At 46.4% G+C, this 18,350-nt stretch overlaps 1 protein-coding gene across 1 annotated transcript in view; it reads right to left on the reverse strand.

The window, feature by feature from the left end:
• Window positions 1–801: 801 nt before the first annotated feature.
• Window positions 802–18,350, reverse strand: part of LOC101437762 (contactin-associated protein-like 4) — a 194,181-nt gene continuing 176,632 nt past the window's right edge. The window contains 1 exon segment of the mRNA XM_058299594.1: window positions 802–992. Coding sequence (XP_058155577.1) covers window positions 802–992 — 191 coding nt within the window.

Consider the following 18,350-nt stretch of genomic DNA (forward strand, 5'->3'; position numbering starts at 1 on the left):
GAAATAAATGTACTGATATGTATCATTCAGGCACTGCAGATGCAAATAAAACTACACTGGTCGTAAGAAATTTCATGGTTCTAACTGCACTGCAAGTCTAGCTTTAAACATCTTTGTGAGAGTGATGTTGTGAGGGAGCACTGAGCATCAGCAATAGACCCTGATGACGAGATGAAGGAAAAAGGCAAAACATCACATCCTTGTGAGCTGTGCACCAGCAGAACGCTGCTATCTAAGAATTTCTAGTTTCCTAGTTGAAAGCTGGCATTTAGTACTCGATCTATCCAAAATGATTATGTGCATTCAAGCAGGAAGAGTAAATAAATAAAACGCCAACCAACCGACAAATGAAAGTCTTCCCAGTTAGGGTTGGCCTCCGCAGCGCAGGAAAGCAGAGGGCTGCTCGTTTTCAGCCACTCGGCTGCGGCTCGTGGCAGAGGTTCTGTCCAAAAAACATGACCAAGAAGTATGGTCAGTTCTAGGGAAACAGGTCCCACAGCACAGCCCGCGTGTGCGAGTGCAGCGAAGGCTCATGCCTGACTCTGACTCAGAGCTTCGTAGCATGTTTCCTTTCAAAACCCAGTCGTGAAGTCGTTCAACTCCATTTACAGCTGCGTTGGCGTGCCAGAAACTAGCAAGGGCCCTGATGATACGCATCGTGGTTTCAGATACACACGGCACGAATGGTGCGGTGGGGCCCCCCAATGGCGCCGTCATCTGCCGTGTACCAAGGGTGCTTTGTGGTGGTGGAGGGCCAGGCATGGCAAGAAGCAGAAAGAAGACCCAAAGCAACCACACCCATCAGAAGAAGTACTCCTGATTCTCGCCAACTGGGCGCTGCAAGTGGGGCTCGCACTCTGGCACGGCCTCGGCACAGCCTTTGTTCTCTGGCCTATTTGCCTCCTTGCTTTTGTACAAGTTCTTCTGCTGATAGAGGCCAATGGTTATGGCAGTGAAGCAAAGCAAGATGACCGCCACCGTGGCGATGGCACCTGGTGGGAAGAGAAGGGAGACATCAGAACACAGGTGGTGGCACGTGCAGGCAGATGCGTGGCCCGCGCCACTGCCCAGAGAGTCTAGATGAAATTGTCTCTACCTACCCCACACTGGGAACAACAAAACGTCGGGAATGCCTAGGTCCAGCGATGCTGTGACATTGGTTTACCCCTGAGTCCATTGGCATAGCACGTTCACCTCTCCTGCACACCTTTCTCCAAAGGCAAATCATGACAGGATTCCATTTATTTATTTATTTTTTTATTGACTTTGTAATAATATTACATTAAAAATATATATGTGAGGTCCCATTCAACCCCACCCCCCCACCCCCCCTCTCCCCCCCGCCAACAACACTCGTTCCCATCATCATGACACATCCATTGGATTTGGTAAGTACATCTTTGGGCACCTCTGCACCTCATAGACAATGGTTCACATCATGGCCCATACTCTCCTCCATTCCATCCAGTGGGCCCTGTGAGGATTTACAATGTCCGGTGATTACCTCTGAAGCATCATCCAGGGCAGCTCCATGTCCCAAAGACACCTCCACCTCTCATCTCTTCCTGCCTTTCCCCATACCCATCGTCCACCATGTTCACTTTTCCCAATCCAATGCCACCTCTTCTATGTGGACATTGGATTGGTTGTGTCCATTGCACCTCTATGTCAAGAGGAGGCTCAGATTCCACATGGATGCTGGATGCAATCCTCCCATTTTCAGTTGTAATCACTCTAGGCTCCATGGTGTGGTGGTTGTCCTTCTTCAACTCCATCTTAGCTGAGTGTGGTAAGTCCAATAGATCAGATTGTAGGTGCTGGAGTCTGTTGAGGCTCAGGACCTGGCTATCACATTGTCAGTCCAGAGATTCAAATCCCCTAAATATATCTTAAACTCCAACATTAACTGCACCTCCAGCACATTAGCATGAAAGTCTTATGAAGGGAGATCCCATCTGAGTCCAGATTCATCACACATAAACACCATTTCCAAAGAGGGGCCATCTGCCCTGGTAGTTAACCCCATCGGCCATGACCATAACTCCCATGGGTCTCTTTAGCCCTCAGAGGAACCAATATCTGGGGGTTGTATCTGCTTTATCTGTCTTTCTGACTCTGCTCAGTTGTGCATGAGGGCAATCCTTCTGCCAGCCTCCAGACTCTTTTTTAGAAACTCGTAGCCATATAAGCTCATTTCTCCTTTCCATTTCCCCCTTACTTTAGGTCAAACAGCATTTTAAAGTCATGGTATTTTATGTAGACATGGATGTTCTGCTGATCCGCATTGAACCTTCCGTATAAGGTCATTTTCCAGTTGCATCATCAGTTGGTAGTTGATAGTGGTCCCACGTTCCCAGGGAGGCTCATCCCCGGGTGTCATGTCCCACGCTGGGGGGAAGGCATTGCATTTACATGCTGAGTTTGGCTTCGAGACTGGCCACATTTGAGTAACATGAAGGCTGACAGGAGGAAATTCCCAGGCACAATGTTGCTCTAGGCCTTGTTCTTATTTTAGGTTTATCAGCTCACAAGCATAGTCATTAGCATCAGGGGCTCACTGTTGAACCCTCACTCCCTCCCGGTCCCCGCCACTGTACCTGGGAGACTGTCACTGCTCCCCTAGGGACCACGACAGAGCACCACTGGCCAGGAACCCAGTACCCCCCCTACTGTGATTTTTAATTGTTGCCACTATAAGTATATCCAAACATTACCATGCACCCTGGACACATGTTCTGTACAGCTCCCTGTCAGCCATATATCACCTGTCATTGGTATCCCATACCAGTATCCCTCCATTGCCATTGTTGAAACACTCTGTGATCCAGAACTCCCCGAAATTTGAAGCCCAATATAATGTCATGGTCCCTTACTAGGGAATGGCATATAGCGATGGGTTTAAAGGATAGATAAAGAACTTGGATAAAGTTAGATAAAGAACTTAGATAAAGAATGTTGACTTGAAAAAACTCCACATCCTATCTTTTTCTTTTTTTTTTTCCCCCCCTAATTATTCAGCTTTTCTTCACAGGAGTCCTAGACCACAGCAATGCATATATATAATATACAGCACTCCCACACATCCACCAGAAAACCTTTTCCCTTCCACAGTGATACTCTTACGCCCTATTCATATCATATTTACTTAAAGTGATGTACAGAGTCTGAGACATTAGCTTTCTAACAAGGTGACATCTGTGCTTACATTATGGTGCATACTTTAGGATACACAGTTCTTTACATTTTTAGTTATCCTATGTTTTACATTATGGTTTACATTATCAGTCTGTCATCTCCTATATGTTATGGTGTAATATTACATGTTTTATATCCATCCTTGTGTACTCTCAAGAAACTCCTCTCTTACCCCCCATTTACTTTGGTTCCACACATTTAATGTCCATTTTCCCTTCCACCTTGGTGCCCACAGTGACAGCCAACCTCCGTTTCCTGAGGAGCCACTTCCAGAGATAGATGGAATAGTGTTCAGGGCCTAACTTGCTCAACTGCCCCAATGCCCTGGGAGCCACCCTTTCTCTCTAGGGATACAGTTCCCTCTATTTGATGGCATTAGTCCTCCCCAGGATGCGGGTCCACCCCCACTCTCACTACTTGGGTTTCTACCCCATGGTGTCACCCACTCTGGCAGAATGATCATTTAGACATTCCCCAGGAGCCCGTCCTGCATCAGACCCTCCCCTCCGAGCATTCTAAACAGGTAACCCTCTTTATTATATTTTGATATGATTTTCTTGGCATTTTACTCTCCACCAACACCTGACCCTCTCCTGTGTTCATATGCTACCCCTCCCTCCCCCCACTTTTGTGCAATGTTACCCATCTGTCCCTCCCCAGCCACCCTCAAACCCACAAAGCCCCAACTAAAGGCAACCCCTTGCCCCCCTTTTATCTCTTCTTTGTGCTCATACTTACCACCATCTCGTCTTAAATTCCACCCCTGCAGACATCGGCTCATATCCTTCCTCCACCCTCCGATTTCCTGTAAGCCTATCGTTCAGTCTCTTGCTATCTAGGGCAGCTTGTTTATTTCATATCATTGAGGTCATGTAGTATTTGTCCTTCAATGTCTGGGTTGCTTCACTCAACATAAGGTTCTCAAGATTCATCCATGTTATCACATGTGTTTGTAGTGTGTTTGTTCTTACAGCCGAGTAGTATTCCATTGTGTGTATATACCACATTTTATTGATCCACTCATCTGTTGATGGGCATTTGGGTTGATTCCAACTTTTGGCAATAGTGAACAATGCTGCTATGAACATTGGTGTACATATATCGGTTTGTGTCCTTGTTTTCAGTTCTGCTGGGTATATACCCAGCAGTGGTATTGCTGGGTCATATGGCAAATCTATGGATAGTTTTTTGAGAAACTGCCATACTGTCCTCCAGAATGGTTGGATCCTTCTGCATTCCCACCAGCAGTGGATGAGTGTTCCCCTTCCTTCACATCCTCTCCAGCACTTGTATTCTTCTGTTTTTTTCATAGCTGCCAATCTTATGGGTGTAAGATGGTATCTCATTGTAGTTTTGATTTGCATTTCCCTGATAGCTAGAGATTTGGAACATTTTTTCATGTGCTTTCTTGCCATTTGTATTTCTACTTCGGAGAAGTGTCTGTTTAAGTCTTTTTCCCATTTTTTAAATGGGATTTTTATCTTTTTATTTTCAAGATATAGGAGTTCTTTATATATGCAAGTTATAAGTTTCTTATCAGATATATGATTGCCAAATATTTTCTCCCACTGTGTGGGCTCCCTTTTTACTTTCTTGACAAACTCCTTTGAGGTGCAGAAGGCTTTAATTTTGAGGAAGTCCCATTTATCTATTAGTTCTTTTGCTGCTCGTGCTTTTGGTGAGATATTCATAAATCCATTTCCTATTACAAGGTCCTGTAGATGTTTCCCTACACTGCTTTCTAAGGTTTTTATGGTCTTGGCTCTTATATTTAGGTCTTTGATCCATCTTGAGTTGATCTGTGTATAAGGTGTGAGATGGTAATCCTCTTTCATTCTTCTACCTATGGCTATCCAGTTCTCCAGACACCATTTGTTTAATAGGCCACTCTCTCCCAGTTGAGAGGGTTTGGTGGCTTTATCGAATATTATGTGGCTGTATATGTGAGGTTCTATATCAGAGCTTTCAATTCGATTCCATTGGTCTATGTGTCTCTCCTTATGCCAATACCATGCTGTTTTCACCACTATAGCTTTATAGTATGTTTTGAAGTCAGGTAGTGTGATTCCTCCAATTTCGTTTTTCTTTTTCAGTATGTCTTTGGCTATTCGGGGTCTCTTTCCTTTCCAAATAAATTTCATAGTTAGTTTTTCTAGTTCCTTAAAGAAGGCCGCGTTGATTTTTATTGGGATTGCATTGAATGTGTAGATCAGTTTTGGTAGGATAGACATCTTAATAATGTTCAGTCTTCCTATCCATGAACAAGGAATAGTATTCCATTTATTTAGGTCTTCTTTGATTTCCTTGAACAATCTTGTATTGGTGTATAAGTTCTTGGTGTATAAGTTCTTTACCTCTTTAGTTAAATTTATTCCTAAGTATTTGATTTTTTTATTTACTATTGTGAATGGTATTTGTTTCTTGATTTCCTCCTGATCTTGCTCATTATTGGTGTGCGGCGGCTTGCTCGGTCGGTAGAGGTGGGGTCTGGCTGCGGACGAGGGGTTGGTCCAGCTCTGGATGAGGGGTCGGTCCCGCTTGGGATGAGGGGTCGGTCCCACTTGGGACGAGGGGTCGGTCCGGCAGCAGACGAGGGATCGGTCTCACAAGGGGTTGCGCGGTTCGGCTGACGGGGTCGCCCGGCGAAGCCAGCGACGAAGGGGTCGCCTGGAGAAGCAGGCGACGAACTGGGGACAAGGGAGGCCAGGCCCTTGTCGGGGGCTCTCAGGACTGGAGGGCGCATGGCAGAAGAACCACCGCGGAGACAAGGTAAACACGCAAGTCCACTTTACTGAGGGAGAGGCAACAGTTTTATAGGGGCTGGGGAAGGCTGATTGGTCGAAGCCACGCCCTGTTCTGATTGGTTGCCGGCGAAAGGTCAGTGGGCGGTACTGGACGGGGGAGGGGTGGTGGTTAGGGATTGGCTGTCGCTGTTGCTGGGGGAAGGGGCAGGGTTTAGGGATTGGTGGCTGCTGTTGCTGGGGTGGAGGGCAGACTTGAGTTTCCCGCCCACGCCTGGCTGTTGCTGCTGTCGGGGGAAGGGAAAAGGGCGGGCTGGATTTTTCCGCCCACGCCTGGCTGTTGCTGCTGTCGGGGGAGGGGAAAAGGGCAGACTGGAATTTTCTGCCCTGCGCCTGCGCAGGGAGAAGGAAGAAGAAGGGTGCCGCCCCACAAGGCATCGGGTGGCGCCATCTGGGAGGAGGGGCGGCCGCGGAAGCATGGCTGCCGAGAAGGGGAGACCCGAGGGCACTCTGCGCCCATGCCGAGCTTCCTTCAGGGGTGGCGGTGGGCCCGACCAACCACCCTATTATGGGGGCAGCGGAATTAGGCCTACCGCGGCCGCTCCCCTGCCAGGCCAGCAAACCACACTTCAGCCCGAGGGGTGACCGCATTTCCCCCTTCTTTTCAAATAAGGGCCAGGATGGCAGCAGCAACAAGTAGCCGAGGCCCAAGAGGCAGTAAGCAATGAGGGAAGCAGGGCTGAAGAGGGAGGTGAGTATGATGGGGATACAAATGTACAATTTGGGGGGCGGTATCTTGCCGTTGCAAGCAAGGGTGGCCAATGTCCAATTCTTGTTGATCTCGGCGGCTATAAGATCCATCTGCTTGTTAAAAGTCCAGGATGACAGCGTGTTACAGGTAGTTGATCTCTTCTTGGTGGCGAAGAGCGGTAGAGGCAGACTGTGTGATGGTCTGGAGGATCGCAGCGGTGAGGACAAGTCGCGTCAGGGCACCAGCGATGGTGGTGGCGGCAGCGTCGGGAGTGGTGGAGACGTAGGTGAGGACAATAAGAAGGCCAAAGTCTCCACAAGCGCGAGAGAGGCCGATGTTAACGGGGCGGGCCGACATGGGGCGGCCCAATCTGCAACGCAATGGGGGTTCAAGCAAAAAAAGGAGGGTGGCGGGGGAAGAGAAAGGACACTTTGGATGGCTGAGAAGAGGAGTGAGGTTGAGACAGGAGGAAGCTCCGCAGAAGTATGGGGAGGCAAGAGCAGAAGCGTTATTGGATGCTAGAAAGCAGGCCGCGGGCCGGGGAAAGCGGGTTGCCGGCTGTTTAGCGGGGCTGGAGCTGCTTGAGAGCGATGGCGGCATGGGGGGCCATGGTTACAATCTTCTGGTGCGGTAGCGGCTAGACAGATGGCGGAAAATATTATCAAGAAAGCAAAGGTTATGAGGAAGAAATAAAGTATTAAAGGCTGTGGGGGAAGTGAGAAGATCATTTAGAGGATAGGGTTGAGAACGGTATGTTTAAGACAGAAGCTTTGTGGTTTGTAGGAGACTGCTTTATAAACGAAGGAGAATGAGGGCAGTAAATATAGTAACGATAGATAGGAAGATGACAGTGAGGAGGAGTCTTTGTTTAAGGTTCCAATCGTCCGGCACAACAGTGGCTAGGCCGATAGCGAGGGGTGTTGCTAAATAGACAATGGCTGCAAAGACAAAATCATCTTGTTTCTTTAAGAATAACTTTTCTTTAAATACTTAGTAGCATGCAATATTGGAAACCGTTTCCTAAAAGCAAGTTGGCAGGGGAGCTTGGTTGCTGTTAATCTTTCCTGTTATAAAATTACCTTTTATTATTATTATCATCAATTCAATTTTATATATATATATTTAAGAATGACCTTTTGGAATTAGCCATTTAATACCTTAATGTAAACTATTGAAGATAAATTTTATCTTTACAGAACACATTCCCTTACGTAAAGTTATCACAAACAATACCTTTTACACTTGCCGCATGCAAATTAAGTATCAAGAGTTTATGAAAAATTAGCCATCTTACTTTAGGACAAAATACGTCTTTTTGCAAAACTTATTACATTTCAGTTAGCATTTTTACAAACTTTTAACCTTTTAATATTCATATAAGTTTTACATTCTTTATATTATCCTGTGAAGAAAAATAAGTTATTCATTTTAATCTAGGCAAGAACAACTTTTTATGAAGACATACAGTTAATTTTGTTAATTAAGACTTACAATTTTTTTTTAAATTGTAGGTATCTTATTAACATTTAAACTTATGTATTAATATAATAAACTTAAGTATTAATATAAGCACTTATTTAATTTTTGGCCATTTGAATAGAGCTCTTTTAAAGATTTCTAGTAATTTATATTTACCATCCGGAGGTATCACAATATACGTTGACATTGAACGAACAGACAGTCAAACACAGAACAATTACAACACATTAACAGAAATATATAATTTATTTACAGTTGACTCATAATTCTTACTTTTTTGGTATAGCTGCTTTTAAATCCTTTTTTATATAGAAGCTGTTTGAAAGAGATCTTACACCGGTGAGTGTCTAGGAGACCGGCGAGGGCCCGAACTTGTGGGGCTTGCTTAGCAGATAGGATGTTACCTATTGCTAATGGCCTTTTGGAGCCGATAAGAAAAGGGGCCCTTACCTTGAGAGCGCGGCGATGGGAGCTGAGGTGCGCGGTGAGACGAGGGGTTGGAGCCGGTGGGGCTCTGACGGTGGTCGCGGGCCAAGAGAAGGCCCCGACGAGGGGAGGGCGGGACGATGAGCAATGGAGCAAGGCAAAGGGTAGCAAGCGCGGAGGGGAGGAGGCAGAGGTGAAGGCAGGGGTGGAGGTGCTCAGGCACGCACTCCTGAGAGTTTTATTGGCGCCTCTTAATCATAGCAGGTCGGTATAAGCCCCCGACATGGAAGGAGAAAGCCATCCAGCGATTCTCCCAGACCGCCGTGGATCATATGAGGTCACCAAGGTTCAGGAGCAGCAATGCAGAGCGAAAAGATAGGGGTGAGAAGAGAGGAGAGCGTAGGGCTATGGTAGGGTTACTTCAGACATGCAAGCGCGTGCTCCCGAGAAATCCAAGGCTCCTCTTAATCATAGCGGGTCGGTATAAGCCCCTGACATGGAAGGAGAAAGCCATCCAGCGATTCTCCCAGACCGCCGTGGATCGTATGAGGTAGCCAAGGCTCAGGTAGCAGCAATGTTGCACGAGAGAAGTCCCAAGGTGAGAAGAGAGGAGGGCGTAGGGCTGTGGATTACTTCAGACGTGCAAGCGCACGCTCCCGAGAAATCCAAGGCTCCTCTTAATCATAGCGGGTTGGTATAAGCCCCCGACATGGAAGGAGAAAGCCATCCAGCGATTCTCCCAGACCGCCGTGGATCATATGAGGTAGCCAAGGCTCAGGTAGCAGCAATGTTGCACGAGAGAAGTCCCAAGGTGAGAAGAGAGGAGGGGGGGGCCGCCAGGTTATGGAGTGAGGCTGTGGTGGGGTTGCCTTGCCCCACGTTGTGCTGTGGTGGGGTTGCTTTGCCCCACGTTGGGCGCCAACTGCGACGGCTTGCTCGGTCGGTAGAGGTGGGGTTGCACTGCCCCACGTTGGGCGCCAACTGCGGCGGCTTGCTCGGTCGGTAGAGGTGGGGTCTGGCTGCGGACGAGGGGTCGTTCCAGCTCTGGACGAGGGGTCGGTCCCGCTTGGGACGAGGGGTCGGTCCCACTTGGGATGAGGGGTCGGTCCGGCAGCAGACGAGGGATCGGTCTCACAAGGGGTTGCGCGGTTCGGCTGACGGGGTCGCCCGGCGAAGCCGGCGACGAAGGGGTCGCCCGGAGAAGCAGGCGACGAACTGGGGACAAGGGAGGCCAGGCCCTTGTCGGGGGCTCTCAGGACTGGAGGGCGCACGGCAGAAGAACCACCGCGGGGACAAGGTAAACACGCAAGTCCACTTTACTGAGGGAGAGGCAACAGTTTTATAGGGGCTGGGGAAGGCTGATTGGTCGAAGCCACGCCCTGTTCTGATTGGTTGCCGGCGAAAGGTCAGTGGGCGGTACTGGATGGGGGAGGGGTGGTGGTTAGGGATTGGCTGTCGCTGTTGCTGGGGGAAGGGGAAGGGTTTAGGGATTGGTGGCTGCTGTTGCTGGGGTGGAGGGCAGACTTGAGTTTCCCGCCCACACCTGGCTGTTGCTGCTGTCGGGGGAAGGGAAAAGGGCGGGCTGGATTTTTCCGCCCACACCTGGCTGTTGCTGCTGTCGGGGGAGGGGAAAAGGGCGGGCTGGATTTTTCCGCCCACGCCTGGCTGTTGCTGCTGTCGGGGGAGGGGAAAAGGGCAGACTGGAATTTTCTGCCCTGCGCCTGTGCAGGGAGAAGGAAGAAGAAGGGTGCCGCCCCACAAGGCATCGGGTGGCGCCATCTGGGAGGAGGGGTGGCCGCGGAAGCATGGCTGCCGAGAAGGGGAGACCCGAGGGCACTCTGCGCCCATGCCGAGCTTCCTTCAGGGGTGGCGGTGGGCCCGACCAACCACCCTATTATGGGGGCAGCGGAATTAGGCCTACCGCGGCCACTCCCCTGCCAGGCCAGCAAACCACACTTCAGCCCGAGGGGTGACCGCATTGGTGTACAGAAATGCTACTGATTTTTGCGCATTGATCTTATAACCTGCGACTTTACTAAACTCATTTATGAGTTCTAGAATCTTCGTTGTAGATCTCTCAGGGTTTTCTATGTATAGGATCATGTCATCTGCAAATAATGAAATTTTGACTTCTTCCTTTCCAATTTGAATGCCTTTTATTTCTGGTTCTTGCCTCAGTGCTCGAGCAAGTACTTCTAAGACAATGTTAAATAGGAGCGGAGACAGTGGGCATCCTTGTCTTGTTCCTGAGTTTAGAGGGAAGGAGTCTAGGATTTCTCCATTGTAAACAATATTGGCTTTAGGTTTTTCATGTATACTCTTTATCATGTTCAAAAAATTCCCTTGTATTCCAATCTTTTGGAGTGTTTTTATCAAGAAAGGGTGCTGTATTTTGTCAAATGCTTTTTCTGCATCAATAGATATAATCATGTGATTTTTTTCCTTCAATCTGTTTATATGGTGTATTACGTTGATTGATTTTCTTATGTTGAACCATCCTTGCATACCTGGGATGAATCCCACTTGGTCGTGGTGTATAATATGTTTAATGTGTTGTTGAATACGATTAGCAAGTATTTTGTTAAGTATTTTTGCATCTAGGTTCATTAGAGAAATTGGTCTGTAATTTTCCTTTCTTGTGATGTCTTTGTTTGGCTTTGGTACTAGGGTAATGTTGGCATCATAGAAGGAGTTGGGTAATGTTCTTTCTGTTTCGATGTTTTGGAATAGTTTCAGCAGGATTGGTGTCAGTTCTTTCTGGAATGTTTTGTAGAATTCACCTGTGAAGCCGTCTGGCCCTGGGCTCTTCTTAGTTGGGAGATTTTTAATAACTGATTCTATCTCTCTGCTTGTGATTGGTTTGTTAAGATCATCAATTTCTTCTTTTGTCAATATGGGCTGCTTATGTGTTTCTAGGAATTTGTCCATTTCCTCTAGATTGTCATTTTTGTTGGAATATAGTTTTTCAAAATATCCTCTTATGATAGTCTTTATTTCTGTGGGGTCAGTGGTGATATCGCCTTTCTCATTTCTTATTTTGTGTATTTGCATCTTCTCTCTTTTTTTCTTTGTTAGTGTTGCTAAAGGTTTGTCAATTTTGTTAATCTTCTCAAAAAACCAGCTCTTGGTCTTGTTTATCTGTTCAAGGGCTTTCTTATTTTCTATTTTATTTAGTTCTGCTCTTATCTTTGTTATTTCCTTCCTTCTTCTTCCTGTTGGGTTACTTTGTTGTTGTTTTTCTAATTCCTTCAAATGTGCAGTTAGTTCTTCAATTTTTGCTCTTTCTTCTTTTTTGATATATGAATTTATGGCTATAAACTTCCCTCTCAGTACTGCTTTTGCTGCATCCCATAAATTTTGGTATGTTGTGTTATCATTATCATTTGTTTCAAGGTAGTCATTGATTTCTTTTGAGATTTCCTCTTTGACCCACTGTTTTTCTAAGAGTGTGCTGTTTAATTTCCAAATCATGGTGTGAAATCTGGGCTTCTGTCCCTTGCAAATCTCCAGCTTGACTCCACTGTGGTCAGAGATAATGTTTTGCATGATTTCAATCTTTCTGAATTCGTTCAGCCTTTCTTTGTGGCCTAGCATATGATCTATCTTGGAGAATGATCCATGTGCGCTTGAGAAAAATGTATATCCTGCTGTGTTTGGGTGTAGCGATCTATATATGTCTATTAGATCCAGCTCCTCTAATATACTATTCAGATGTTTTGTTTCTTTGGTGATTCTCTTTTGAGATGTTCTGTCCAGAGTTGATAGTGGTGTATTAAAATCCCCCACTATAATTGTAGATGTATCTATTCTTTCTCTTAGTTTTTCCAGCATTTGCCTGACGTATTTAGAGGCACCCTTGTTAGGGGCATAGATATTTATGATTGTTCGATCTTCTTGACAGATTTTCCCTTTCACTAAAATGTAGTATCCTTCTTTGTCTCTCACAATTGTTTCACATTTAAAGTCTATTTTGTCTGATATTAATATAGCTACTCCTGCCTTTTTTTGGTTATTGTTAGCTTGTATGATTGTTTTCCAGCCATTCACTTTCAATCTCCATGCGTCTCTGGGTCTAAGATGTGTCTCTTGTAGACAGCATATGGATGGGTCATATTTCCTTATCCATTGTCCCAGTCTGAATCTTTTGATAGGTGAGTTTAATCTGTTGACATTCAGTGTTATTACTATCAAGGAATTATTTGTGTTAGCCATATTTTGATTGGATTTGTGTTTGTCATATTTTGTTTGTATATTTTTTTTTGTCTTTTTTGTTGTTGTTGTTGGTCTTATACTCTCCTCCAACTTTGCCTTTCCTGTTTTTTCCTTTCTTCCTGCAGAACTCCCTTTAGAATTTCTTGAAGGGCAGGTTTCTTGTTGGTATACTCTTTCAGTTTCTGTTTGTCTGCGAATATTTTGAACTCTCCATCATGTTTGAATGCTAGTTTAGCTGGATAGAGTATTCTTGGTTGGAAATTTTTTTCCTTTAGTACCTTGACTATATCATACCACTGTCTTCTTGCCTCCATGGTTTCAGAAGAGAAATCAGCACTTAATCTAATTGAGCTTCCCTTGTATGTGATGGTTTTCTTTTCTCTTGCTGCTTTTAGGATTTTCTCTTTGTCTTGAGCATTGGATAATTTGACAAGTATATGTCTTGGTGTGGGCCTGTTGGGGTTTATGACTTGTGGAGTGCGCTGTGCTTCTTGGATATGTACATCTGTCTCTTTCAGTAGATTTGGGAAGTTTTCAGCCATTATTTCCTGCTACACTCCTTCTGACCCCTTTCCCTTCTCTTCACCTTCTGGAATGCCTATAATACGTATGTTTGAGTGTTTTGCATTGTCATTCAGGTCCCTAAATCCTAATTGGATTTTTTCTATCTTCTTATTGACCCCTTCTACTATCTGTTTGATTTCTGATGTAGTGTCTTCCACATCACTAATTCTCTGCTCTGTCTCTTCTAGTCTGCTGATATTTGCTGCAAGTGTATTTTTGATTTCTTGAACTGTGGTGTTCATTCCCATCATATCTGTTATGTTCTTGCATATGTCTGCAATTTCCCCTCCAAGTGATGTCTTCATGTTGTTAACCTCTTTCATTACTGCATCAAATTTGTCGGTGATCAATGTTCTGAGATCTTTCATTGCTTGTGCCAAGTTTTGCTCCCCTTCGTGATTATTGGTTTGTTGATTGGATTCAGCCATGTTTTCCTGATTATTGGTTTGGTTTGTAGATTTTTGTTGCTTTCTGGTCATCTCTTTATTTTGATGAATTTAATCAGTTCCTTAGCTTCTTTGTCTGCTCTTGGAGGTTAATTAGTTGTTATTTTTGCATAGGTGTTATATCTTCTCTTTGTCACTTTTTTCTTATTATTCTAGTTACTTGTTGTTGGTTAAGTTCACTTTAGAGGAAAGTATTAGTGTTGGGGAAAGGCAATTGTGTAAGCAAGGGAAAAGTGTAAAGTAGTATTGGTAATTTATGTTAACAAAGCAAGAATATGAGATCTGGGAGGATGGAGGTTAGATTCATGTAGATTGTATAGAGTTATAGCTGTAGGTAGAGTACCTTTTATGAAGTAGATGACTGAATATGGGAGGAATATGGTATGAACTACAAAGCTATTGTTTTCATGAGAGAGGGAAAAAGAAAAGAAAGGTAATAGTTTCAAGAGTGGATAACAGACAGAAAACAGAACAAAGGTATTAGAAATTAAGAGTTAGACACTTTGTGGATCAAAGAACGGGAGGTGGGGGGTGGAATATAGAAGAGACAGTAGATGATAGTGGATATCAAGATGCAGGGGAAGGGGGATAGTGTAGGTAGCCTAAATCAGTTCACACAGAAATGAGGCAGTGGAGGATGGGAAAACCCAGCAAATGTGAGGTGTTCCCTGTAGCACCTATTGTATACTTGAATTAAAATAAAATAAGTGGAAGATGAGGGACAAGAGGGAAAGAGAAAACCAAAAAAAAAAACTAATTATAATAAAGAAAAAAAGAAAGACAAGAAGAAAGGAAGAAAGAAAAAGCGGATGGGCAAACGGTGGGGAACGGATAGGGGGAAGAGAGATACAGGTATACACGTGTCACAATTGCAACACTATCTAAAACAACAACTTCCCCCCGCTTTGCCCTAAAACCCCCCGTCTGTCTGCCCAAATGGGTCTGCAAGCACCTCCCTTCCCACAAACCCCCAATAGGCCACCCAGGGCCCACGAACTCCCCAGTACTGCAGATGCTCCAAAAAAAAAAAAAAATTAAGTAAAATAAATTAAAAAAAAAAAACAAAGAACAGAAACCCCTCCGCAGGCCCGGCTCCGCCCGCTGCTGCCCGCCACGGAGGCCTGGACTGGCTCTGCCCGGTTCCTTACGCCGCCGCGGCCCGGCCGGGCTCCGCCCGGCTCCGCTCGCTACAGCGGCCCGGCCCGGCGACAGGCCGTGTCCTGGACCGGCCCCGCCCGGCTCCGTACGCCGCCGCGGCCCGGCCCGGCTACGCCCGGCCCCGCCCAGTCCCGCTCGCCACCAGCGCAGCCCGGTCCAGCTCCGGCATCCGCCGCTGCGGCCCGGCCTGGCTCAGCCCCACCGAGCAGGGCTAGATGCCTCCTCTCCGCCTACCCAAGGAGGGAATCCTCTACAGGTAGCTGGGATCTCTGTGTATATTTCACAGACGGATCCTCTCTGTTACCTTCCCTCCAAATCGATGTCCAGACACCTCCGGACCAGCAAAAATCCCAAAACAATCCGGTCCCAAAGAGTCTCCAATGCCGCCCAGCCGATTCCCTGCAGAAGACCCTAACAGGGATGTTCACTCAGCCGCCATCTTGCCGACAGGATTCCATTTAATGCCCCTAGACACACACAACCCCAGACCACATGTGTGCAAGGAGAAGCAGATGTGGCCAAATCGTCATGAGAGGATAAATTGAACCATGCTTCCACTAAGCTTTTGATATATTTTAAGGAATCTAAATGTATGTATTTTCATGAATTTTTAAAAATAATTTGGGTACAGCACAGTAAATTACACTAATATGTGATTAATAACTAGACATGTATGACTAGCTCCTATTGCTAAACATACTGTAGGAACATATGGAACATGGAATTCTACAGAATCCAGATTATTTGAAATCTCCAATTGTAAATATTTTGATAATTGAAACCAATACCTGTGGTTCTCAACTTTGTCTGCACATTAGATAAATTTAACCAAAATCTCTGGATGGGAGGACTAGTAACTTTAAAAAGCTATTCAGTGATATCTGTGTATATCCAGGTTTGAAAAATGCTGAGTTATATTATAGCAAAATGTTTACTCAAGCTATTGCACCAGAGAAAATAAAATATCAAAAATAAGTTCCAGAATATTAAGAAATGCACTTGAAAATGTGGTTTCCAAGTTTTATACATTTAAGGATGATTAATGCAGGTGTAGATTTATATTCCAATTCATGAACGTCAGACAGCACAGGGATTTCTCAAGTCACGGAGGAGACGGCGTGTCCTGCAGTGTCAGGTCTCTTCCAACAACGTGGAGGAGGATTGCAAAGCTGTGGTGTCCTGCAGACTCAGAGCTCAGACTGGGCTAGTTAGGACCAGCCTGCTGGGATGGGCGCGCTGCAGCAAACTGAGCAGATAGAGAAGCATTTGGGCCACCGGCGTTCGCACCAGGCAGGGGTTCACCGCCGGCACTCCCGCCAGGCAGGGGTTCACTGGCTCCTGTACATCCAGCACAAACATGCTACAGCCTCCTGTGCTTTAGTCGGAGTGAGCACTGAACTTGGCCTTTCACCTCGGAACAAACAATGGGGTGGTCGTAATCATTTCAGCCTCTCACTGGAGGTGTGTGCTTGAGAGCGCGTGCTCTCCCAGCCCTGACGTTAAGGTCTGTTCTCATTTGCAATAATGCACTATCTGGCTTTGGATGTAAAACACGGTCACCTTGACATTGGCTGGGGCAGGAGAACGGCAGCCACGGGGAGCAGTTTTTCTTCTAGTTTGTGGCTGCTCGTGGCAGGATGGTGGTGGTTGAGAACAACTACTTCACCCATTGACTAATCACGTTGAGATGGTGTGGCTAGGGTGTGGGGCACCCATGCAGTCCAGCGCATGCCACAGTCACGGGGAATGTGCCCTTTGGCAGAGGCTGCAGTGGACTGTGCTGGTCGGCACGTCTCGTTCCATCCCCACCACCCGTCCTCCACCTGCCCGTCCACAGGAAGCCCTCTCCTGCCTCTAGCTCACCAGGATTCCAAACCCCATTGCATCGATTCTCCGCCTTACACTATCATGTGCTTGACACAGAGAAAGAACCCTAAGATGTGGACGGCGGCCTGGCCGTGTCCCTCCAGGGCCAGCTGGCTATGGGTGCCGTGTACACCCCCATAGCCACCCAGCGACAGGGAAGCCAAGCGTCCCTGTGGCATTCTGGCGTTCTCTGAGCTGGGTCTTGGCAGAGCAGCCCGTCTTGTTTCAAAACGCATTGTGTGAAGATGAGAAGGCTGGGGCAGTGGAAGGGGAGTGCAGAGCTGGATGGTACCTCTTCTCTCATTCTTGGACACCTGGCAGGACCTGCTGGGAGAGGACGGCACCAGAACGAGCTGTGACCAAGCTCGGGACCACTGCCCCACCCGGCACATCCTGCAACAATTGCCACTGAGAGTGTAAAATTCTGCAGAACAAATGCTGGTTCTTCCCACCAGTCAGCGCCATATCCACATGTTTGGATGTGCTGAAGGAGAAAGTATTAGATATTTTTTAAAGAATCTGTCATAAGGAGACTCCTATTTTTGACACAGCAGAGCAGTGAAAACTCCCCTCACACTAAATGGCCTTTGATGGACATTGCACATCTGTTTTCACAGACATTGCACGTCAAATTTTGTGGGCATCGCCCATCTGGACTTTGGATGTCTGATTTCACGGGCAGCACACATATGTAGCTGGTCTTTCCAGACTTGAGCTCCTCAGTCAGTTGACCGAGAGCAGTCTCTCTCCTTTGTTGGACTTGTTTGTGGGAAAGCACGCCTATGGGACTGAGGAGGCAGAGGAGGCTGGCGTCTGTCGTCATGCTGTGGGCCCATCTGTGACACTGAACAGTCCCCAGGGTTCACAGCAAGGTGGTGATGGCTGAGTGGGGAGAACGGCCGAGGCTGTCCAGGGCTACAGCCAAGGACAGGGCTTCAGCGGTGCTGGCAGCCACAGGAGGGTTGTGTCGTGTCTCGTCAGCAGAGCAGCTGAATAACGTTTAAGTGACCAGCCAGCGTCCAAGCATGTAATTGTGCTTTCTCAAAAACCCTACTAAGGGAGAAGGAATGTTGGATTTTTATGTCAGCTTTTTGAAAAATTATGTTTTAAAAATTCTTTCATTTTAAAATGATGGTTTTACCTCTTCAGTTGAAAAATAACCTCGGTGCCATCATTGGTCTATAAGCCTAACATTTTATTTTAAAAAACAAAAGGGCCCTGCGCAATATCTAAACCACTCACATGGTGGATCTGTAAGCAGATAGGGCCGCTGAGCTAATCCCAGGGAGGCCGGAAGCCATTTCCTTAAGTAGATGCTCCAGGCCCCCGGGCTGTGCAATTTAAGGCTTTTCCATTATTAGGCGTTTTTTACAATAATTCCTTAACGAGTGTGTTGATGAAACCATCACTTATACTGACAATCTCCAAATAAGCTGGATTCAGGGAGATTACATCATAAAATAAGCCCCAAATGCTCCGTGTCCAGGGGCTACACTGCCCGCCGTGGGCGCT

This window comes from Dasypus novemcinctus, chromosome 6 (assembly GCF_030445035.2).
Source record: "Dasypus novemcinctus isolate mDasNov1 chromosome 6, mDasNov1.1.hap2, whole genome shotgun sequence".
Lineage (NCBI taxonomy): Eukaryota > Metazoa > Chordata > Mammalia > Cingulata > Dasypodidae > Dasypus > Dasypus novemcinctus.